Source organism: Ruditapes philippinarum, unplaced genomic scaffold, assembly GCF_026571515.1.
Source record: "Ruditapes philippinarum isolate M1 unplaced genomic scaffold, ASM2657151v2 ctg10307_1_1_1_1, whole genome shotgun sequence".
Lineage (NCBI taxonomy): Eukaryota > Metazoa > Mollusca > Bivalvia > Venerida > Veneridae > Ruditapes > Ruditapes philippinarum.
Genome location: NW_026854610.1, coordinates 1 through 9,316, shown reverse-complemented (window position 1 = coordinate 9,316; position 9,316 = coordinate 1). Strand labels below are relative to the sequence as shown.

General features: G+C 30.9%; 1 protein-coding gene across 1 annotated transcript; it reads right to left on the bottom strand.

The window, feature by feature from the left end:
- Positions 1 to 275: 275 nt before the first annotated feature.
- LOC132740583 (kelch-like protein 41) lies at positions 276 to 2,378 on the bottom strand. Its single transcript, XM_060728515.1, has 2 exons — positions 2,258 to 2,378; positions 276 to 2,031 (listed from the first exon to the last, which is right to left on the bottom strand). The coding sequence occupies exon 2, from the start codon at positions 1,979 to 1,981 to the stop codon at positions 1,400 to 1,402; it is 582 nt and encodes a 193-aa protein (XP_060584498.1). The 5' UTR covers positions 1,982 to 2,031; positions 2,258 to 2,378; the 3' UTR covers positions 276 to 1,399.
- Positions 2,379 to 9,316: the final 6,938 nt, after the last annotated feature.

Below are 9,316 nucleotides of genomic sequence, written 5' to 3'. Positions count from 1 at the left end.
TGTCTTGATTGCATTTTATTGATAACGTTTCACGAAATATATTCTAAATCTATATTTTCCATCTAATTGCTTTTTATTCTGAACTTATTATTAAATTAATGCGAAAAATTCAAATGTTTACTTTTATCATCAGCATTTTGTTTACCGTTTCATTCGGAAAATCTTATATATCTGTATTCAGCACAATTTGATTTAATCTATTAATTGCAGATAGTGTTAACATGATAGCATTTCTTCTAACGTTTACTAAGGCAATCCAAAATACATTTTAGTGATGGTCGTAGTCTTAATTATAGTACGATGGAACGTTATAATCGTCATCCGACGATGAGTCGTCATAGTAGTAATTATCCCGATAGTATGTTTGTCTACTGAAAACTTCTCTTGATGGTGTCTTGCAATGTGGGCATTCGACGTGACAACGGAGCATGGATTTTGGAAGAAATATTTCAAAACACCTTTCTTTAATGTCTCTTGAAGATAGCAATGCTTGTTTTGGCAATGGCAACTGTTTCCATGGTATGGATTCATCAGTTTTCCGAGAGACTAATGTTTGGAATGGCGTACATTCGAATTTAAAATGTTCTCTGTAGTCTTTCCTATAATATCGATACATCGTCTGACTGCAAATGAAATATTTAATATGTTGACCATCGATATGTTCGAATGGAATTTCTTTTACCTGATATTTTTTGGAAAGACACGCGCCCTGCATTCGTGTAAATGTTATGCATCTATTATTATCGTAGATTACAAATCCATCTTTAATCTGAGCAATTTTATCGCTGTAGCTGGTCCTTTGACTTTTTCTTTCTAAATGTCCTTCAATAAGATCATACAGTGCCACAAATTCTCGTGACTGAAAGATGATTGCAATAGCATTGTCACTGATGGCAAATTTTAGTATTTTGTCGTCTTTGAAAGAAAATAGTGGTGACATGTCAACGTTGCTTTCACCAATATGCCCAATATACAGCGTTGAGGTAGTGATATTTTCAGACGTCATTCTTCCTCTATTCTCTATTTGAAATGCAAGTAACTGGTCGAGTGATGTTAGTCCCATCATAGACATTAATCCTAACTTGTGGTGGATATCACTTAAGCCTGAATTGGGATTTTGTTGTCTTTTAATTTGTTTGTTTACAGAAACAATACACACGTGCTCGTTAATTTTAACATTGTCTGACTCTTTAATGCGAAAACCCTCGTCTTCGCTCCCGGTTAAATTTATTTTTGTACATGCATCCTTCGGTATATCAAGCAGCACAAAACTCATCTCTTGGTAGCTTCTTTTTTTAATGGAACAAACTATTGATCCAGTGGTGTTCGTACATGTCCCAGACATTTCAACAATGCGATTTGATCTTTCTGCTTTCAATGAATTTGATTTAATTCGAAACTACTGATCTCTTTCCAAATCTAAACACCAGAATACATCATCCTCGTTGTAACCTCCTTTCATAATGAGAACACGGTGATCATTCAATGCAGCAGTTGTCAAATGTTCTGATGGTAAATGACAAGCAACATCAGGATTATGTAAACAGACTTGCAAACACTGATTGGAAATTGAATGAAAATCTATAGTCGTTAGTAATTCCTTTATATGAGCCTTCCTAGTATTAGGATTTGCTTCTAACCATTTAAGTAAAAACAGTAGCCTGTCGTCCATTTGTACGTACGATAGCCTTTTATTCGAAAACAGCAAGTGAATGAAATCTTTCGTCAGGTTTACCATTTGCGGCTGAAGAAACATTTCTGGCAGGTGCTCTTCAATGTATTTTGTGCATCTCGGAATTTCAAAATCGTAAATGCTTGACAGCTGTAGGAATTTCATGCAGTTTTCTCTAGTAATAGAAACAGTTTTCAACCAGCTTATACAGGCAGACTTTAAGTTTGGAATGAGAAGAAACTCAGCCATGTGAAGGATATTTTCGATATTTTCATCATTCAATTTGGGCTTCTTTCCATACAGGAACATGATAGATGTCTCAAGTGTTACAGATGTTCCTCTTGTGATTTCAATTATACCTATAAACCAAATTAAAATAAATATTATTGTAACAAAACTTTTAACAATATGAATCTAGCTAGGTTCTACCTCAAAGTGCTCTGCAAAGTCTCAGTTTAACGTATTTTACATATATTAATGTTCTACTTCATGTAAATATGTGTTTTGTTTCTAATATTGTTTTAACTCCTTATGTTTTAAATCTATCATTTCTGTATAATTTTGAGTGCACAACAAAATAACTACCTGTCTGCCCTTCAGGGAAATTGCCGTTGAAAACATGGGCGAAGAAAGGGCTTATAACAAGGACACATCGATGGAACTTCTTTTCCTGTGTAAAATCAATATGAACAATTGGCAGGGTAAATTAAGAATAATATTTTGATAAATTAATATCAATAAATGACCGCATATAAAAAAATAATATTTTTTATTCAATTTGTGGTCCCTAGTTTTGAATATTGCTTCTAAGTGAATGTAAAGACTTAATTCAAATATAAGGCATGCGTCAAATTATATCAAATATCAAGTGTTCATTATGCCATTTGTCATCAATATAATTTGTTGCTAATTGTTGTAATGGTATACATTTGACGTCTTGCATTTAACATAAACAGGTAGAGTGTAACTTCTGAATTCCGGAACTTCTAAAATCCCGATACTTCTGAAATCCGAACATTTTTCAGGGTCCCGAAATTTCTGCTTCTGTTTTCTATGTAATCAAAACCTCTGAATTACGGAACTTCTCAATTCTGAATTCCGAAAGATTTTCTGGTAAAATTTGGGTAATATCAATTAAAACTAACTTCCGAAATCCGGAAATTAAGAAAGGATACTTGTAATTTAGAAACCTTCAAAATGTCAGTATCATCCAATTAACAGTACCCATCTATCTCGACACATATTAGAATTACAACCAGTCAAGCATATCAACCACTTGTTAAAAGTGTGAAAATTAAGCAATTGAGAAAAATACTGTTATGAAATGAAAAAGTACAGGTAAATAGCAGGTACTACATGTATATGAAATATACTAAAGGATAGATTGTGATGTATAATTTATTAACATTATGCTTTTGTATTAGCAAATTCAATTTTAGGTGATAATGAAATTTAAAATAGTAAAAGTCCTATAATTTTACTACTTTTTTAATTTTATCAGCTTCATATAATTTTCATCATGTCTTACTATAAAACAGTTGATGTTTAATAATTGTACTTTGTTCAGAAAATTCCAAACTTCGGAATTCCGGAAACTTCATAATTCCGAACGTTTTGGCTAGTCCCACAGGTGTTCGGTTTTCAGAAGTAACACTGCATTGTACGATGATTAAAACCGGTCAAATGGTTAAAGACATGAACTTGTTAATGAATTAAAAACAAATTAACAAATGGCGCTAAATTCTCGTATATTTTGCATACCGATCATTTTTGTAACTTATCAGTAAGCTTGTATACATTTTATAAATTTTATTTAATTGATGATCGACTTTATAGAAAACCAATAATCAATTAGCGGAATCTAATATAACTTGGTAAGTTTACGTAAATAAAAAGTTGTCACACGTTTTCAAAAAATGATAAAAAGAATTTACGATATCGACACCATGTTTTTTGTTTGTTTGTTTTTAATTATGATACAAAAGAAAAGATAATTATAACTAAACCATGGATGTGAGGGATATACTCCGTTCATTATTTTAGATAATCTTCCCCCATTTATTATTTTAGATAATCACTTACATGTACCCGCATGTTTATTTTTGTGTGTTTGTCTTTGTTTTGTTGTAAGTGTTGTTACATACCCATAATCCCTTTTTCACAGTGACATCACACAGATTGGACTGTTCGGTCACCTGTTGAATGAGAAACTTCCGGTTTGATTCAGGTTTAGTTTTTCTGGCATCGTATTCCATTGCAAATTGACTGAAATGAATATAAAACAAACATAGAACATTTGAATAACATGTTACTTATACAAAGTATAAATCATTGTATTGGAGGCACAAAACTTAATCACTAAGCCATCGAATCCTATGTTACTAGCACTGTAAACTAACCTTTATGCGATATTTATCTCGGGATAATTTTAAAGAAACATTCCAATAAGTTTCTTACATAAATAAGAAATATTTTTTTCGGGGATGTGAAACATTTTAAATCTTATTTCATTCATTGTTATGATTGATTGTTAATCCAAAATCAGTATAAATGTAAATGTTCACTTTAAATTTCTTTATACCTTTATAATCCTTATGTAAGGAAGTAAATGTGCACAAGTGTTAAGTATCGTTTAAGAAAAATACAGTCACATTAAACGTCTCATTTATCATTTCTTATCAGGTGAAATATTAAATTGAGAACGAAGTTAAGAGAAGCAATACAAAGAATGCAAATATGTTATCATGTAAAACATATTGATTAAAACTCTTATCTTCAGATTTAAATATAGAAGAGAGAAGAGAAGAAGAAATAGTTTATTTCGGTAACTTATACATTTACAGTATCTCGTTACATACAATAATTACAAATATAATAATTCTGTGGTCACATGACAAAAGCAAAGAAAAAAATAATAAGAAGAATATAAAAAGTTTTAACTGATGACATTCTAACGGAGAACAGACAGCTGCAAATAAAGGAACAAAAAACATCACAATTTCATTATCATTCATAGATTTAAAAAAGTTCCAGTAAGAAGAAAAACACCAACAACAGAAAAGACGTGACAATAACAGTGTCAAAAGTATAATATTACATGTATCTTTCTAACGATAATAAGGATAAAAAGTTGAACCAATTAACATTTCAAAATGTGTTATGAATTAACAACGGATAGTAACAATTCTTGTCGCTTTTTATTAGCTACATCTATATATTTTCCTAAATTTACAAGTATAGCTTTATTATCTGATTGTAGTAAATCTACTAATTTATACATAGAAGGTCTAATATAGTAATAACGCTTGATAAATCTTCTTCGAATATCTTGATAACATGGACAAACTAAAATAAAATGATACTCATCTTCAATTTCTGGTAAGTTACATAATTGGCATAATCTTTCATTTCTTTGAGTTCTATTACGTCCGTATCTACCGGTTTCAATCCTTAAGGTATGAGCAGATATTCTAATTCTACAAATATTCATACGTATACCTTTACAATAAATATTTCTTAAATAAGGTTCAAAACAAAAGTCTTTTTTGATATAACTATACAAAGTGTTTAGTACAATATTGTTTTCTATGTCTGAATGCCTTTTTTGCCTAAAACAATCAATAACTCTTTGCTTAAATTCAGATAAAAAGAAACTACTTTTGATATTTATTGGGTTGTCCCACACATAAGAAAAGCCAAACTCATTTAATAAGGATTTTACATTTTGAACCCAATTATTTACACCAGTCAAACTATTGCTTACTGTATATCTATAAATTTCTTTCAGTATAATATTATCCGTATTGACAAGCTTAAGCCAAAATTTAATGATTTGTACGTATCTGTTGATATGTAAGGGGTATCTACCTAATTCGCCATACACTGCATTATTACTAGCACATTGTTTTACTCCTAATATTGATTTGCAAAACTTAAGGTGTACCCTTTCTATATCTTTAGATTTAGTAAAACCCCAAACAGGACATGCATAATTAAGTATTGAGCCAACAAAGGCATCAAATAATTGTAGTGAAACACGAGGATTTAAATGAAATTTGTTTATCTTATTCAATAAAATGCTCATAGCTTTTAAACCTTTCCCTACTATGCACTGCGTATTTAAAACAAAAGAACCTGTATAATTAAAAACAACCCCTAGATAATTAAAATCGTTAACAACTTCAATATGTTTACCATTATAATACCATTTTTCACTTAATTTTACCTGTCCCCTTTTACGGAAAACAACAATTTTGGTTTTATCCGTATTGACCTCAAGTCCCCATTTACTGCAATAATCATACAAGGTATTTAGCGATTTTTGTAAGTCTTCTTGTGATCTGCCAACTATCACCATATCATCGGCAAATAATAAAACAATAATACATAATTCATAAATATTGAGACCACAATCCATTCGGTTTTGTAAAAATAATTCAAGATCCTCTAAAAATAATGCGAAAAGTGCCGGAGAATTATTTTGTCCCTGCCTTAAACCTATCGATATATTGAAGAAGTCAGAAAATGTATTACAATGTTTTACACAAGATTTTACAACTGAATACATAGCTTTAAATATATTTAAAATTTTACCATCCAAGCCCATCTTAAATAATTTATACCATAGCGCGTTTCTATACACAGAGTCAAACGCTTTTTTAAGATCGACAAAAGCGCACGGAAATCTTTTATTTTCAGATAACATATGTTGTACTAAATTATGTAAAACAAAAATTGCATCCACAGTGCTGAGCCCTTTTCTAAAACCGAACTGGGCGTCTGATAACATATTATTATCATCAAACCATTTTTCTACCCTTGAAGTTAAAATACTAGTAAATAATTTACCAAAATTGCTGATTAATGTTATACCCCTGTAATTATTTACATTTCTATTATCCCCCTTTTTATGCAAAGGTACAATAAAACCTTGCGTCCACAATTCTGGAAAATAACCTGCGTTAAAAACAATATTAAATAAATCTGTAATATGCCCTACCAAGATATCAATAGTTTCAATAAAATATTCATTAAGTAAATTGTCACTTGGCGATGCAGATTTGTTACGATTTAAATTGCGAACAGCAGCACGAACTTCATCACAGGTAATCGGCATGTTCAATTCACCAAAAGTATGGTTATTTGTATTAGTATTTCCGTCATCAATAAATGTTTCAACCTCGGGAGTGATTGTTGTTTTTATTTCATTAAACATTTCAAAAAAATACTTTTCAAATTCTTTAGCAGATATATCGCCCCCCGTACGTCTATTTTGTTGTTTAAAATATTGCCAAAATTCTCTTGGTTTACGGGTTTTTAAATTAGTTAATTCTTGCGACTTCTTTAAATGAAATGCTCTTTTCTTTTTTCTCAAAATCATTTTATACGTCTTTTTAGAATCACATAAAGATAATCTGTTTAAACATGACTTATCATTGTTAAAAATATACAACTTTTCTTTATATATGCGTTTCGCATCAGCGCATTCAGTATCGAACCAAGAGTTATCATACCTTTTTGCACTCTTACAATAAACATTTTTCTTAAAAAACAAATCAGCTGATTCACAAATCAAGTGAGAAAAATTTGATACTAAATCATTTACAGTACTTATTTCTTGAACATTATTTACATTCATGATACTATTAAATTCATTCATTTTTCCCAACAATGACCTTCTAAACAACATTTTATGATCGTCATTCCATTTATAATAAACGTAATGATTTTTATTGTAAACATCATAATCCGGTGGTTTATCGCCACATATCTTAAAACTCAATGATGCATGGTCACTAAACAAGTCAAACTGGTTAACAGTGAACGATTGAACGATATGAAAATCAATTTCTTTTAACAGTAAGTAATCTATTGTACTGCATGATTGCCGACTATAATATGTATATTCACCGGTTACGCAATCATGTCCCAATCGTCCGTTGGCTAAACGTAAAGAGGTGGCTTTATACAAGAATATACAAGATATTTTATGCAGGTTGTAAATCTATGTAATGAAAGCGGTTCAATAAATGTATGTTCTGTAGGCATGATGCGTATTTCAAATAATGAGGGGATTTGATTTTATGATATTTTGTTTGTTTTTATCCTTATCTGCAATATTGTCATATTGAAGACATTCAATGTTTCCACGTTTAACTAGTATAAGTTTATAAATAACTTACACTTTCCAAGTATCAGAAAAAAAGTTATTCTAAATAGGTTTATTAAAAACAAGAAAAAAATAAAATTTGTATTTTTCTCTTAGCTTTGTCTGTTAACAGCATATTAAATAAATAAACTCTAATTTAACAAAATACTTTCAGCACAGGAAAGATGAAAGTAACATATCTGTGTGTAAAATCTTTCATGAGAATATTGATATTTGTTAAGCTTATAATCTATTAAATCCATTTTAGAAATGTGTTTGCCGTTTTTCTTATCGTCCGGAAAATAACCATTTTCCCCTTTCTATACGATTTACTTTTGATTCATCTAAAGAATAAGATACATGATTGTATATCTATAGTTTATCGCTACTGATAACAGTAATTTCACTAGTTTTTGTACATAAAACAATTCAAGATTAATTAAGTTACAAAATGAATTCAAGATTAATTATTTCTGCCAATATTATATAATATGACATATATAATAATTGTGGCTTATGAGGAAGCTGACTTCGATTTGTCATATCTATTGTGGGTTGATAAACGGGTTTACCAAGTAAGGACATGTACTATAATTGAAAGAAAACTGATTACATATCTGTATTCGAAAATGTAAACATAATATATACAGTTTATTTTGATTGGTTAATTTTCTCGTGCGCACGACTAAGTTATCTCGTTCCCACGACTTAGTAACTCGTGGCCACGACGTAGCTCTCTCTTTGCCACGACTAAGTAACCCGTGGCCACGACATAGTATTTCGTGGCCTCGACTTAGCTATCTCGTGGCCACGACTTAGTTACTCGTTGGCCACGACATAGTATCTCGTGGCCAAGACTTCGCTATCTCGGGGCCACGACTAAGTAACTCGTGACTACGGCATTGTATCTCATGTGCACGAGATAAATAAAAACACCCACCTGTCACCTTTGTGCCACCGTAGGAATCACACTTCTTCCAGATTTTTCAACATTTTATGAACAAGAAAATAATTTAATTTTGAATAAAGAATCCAAAAATGTACACATTGTTTAACCTGCGTACATAAATACATGTTTAATTTTAATGGAACGTAATGAACTGAAAGACTTTTATTTTAATATTATCAGCAATTTGTTGGTCTTTTCATTCGGAAAATCCTGAAATACGTCAACACAACTAAAGTTAACAACTGCATATAGTGTGTTAATATTTCTTCTAATGTTTGCTCAGACGGTCCCTTAATCATTTAAATCTTAATCATAGACATAGTCGTTGTCTGAATCACTGTATGATGGAACGTAAAAATCGTCATCCGACCACGAGTCGTCATAGTAGTAATCATCCTGATCGTATGTATGTCTACTGGTAACCTCTCTTGATGGTGTCTTGCAATGTGGGCATTCGACGTGACAACGGAGTATAGATTTTGGAAGAGATATTTCAGAACACTTTTCTTTGATAGTGTCACTTGAACATACATTTGTAACGCTGCTT

Coding starts and splice junctions, on each gene's coding strand:
- LOC132740583 (XM_060728515.1), bottom strand. CDS start 1,981: ATGTTCCTGTATGGAAAGAAGCCCAAATTGAATGATGAAAATATCGAA.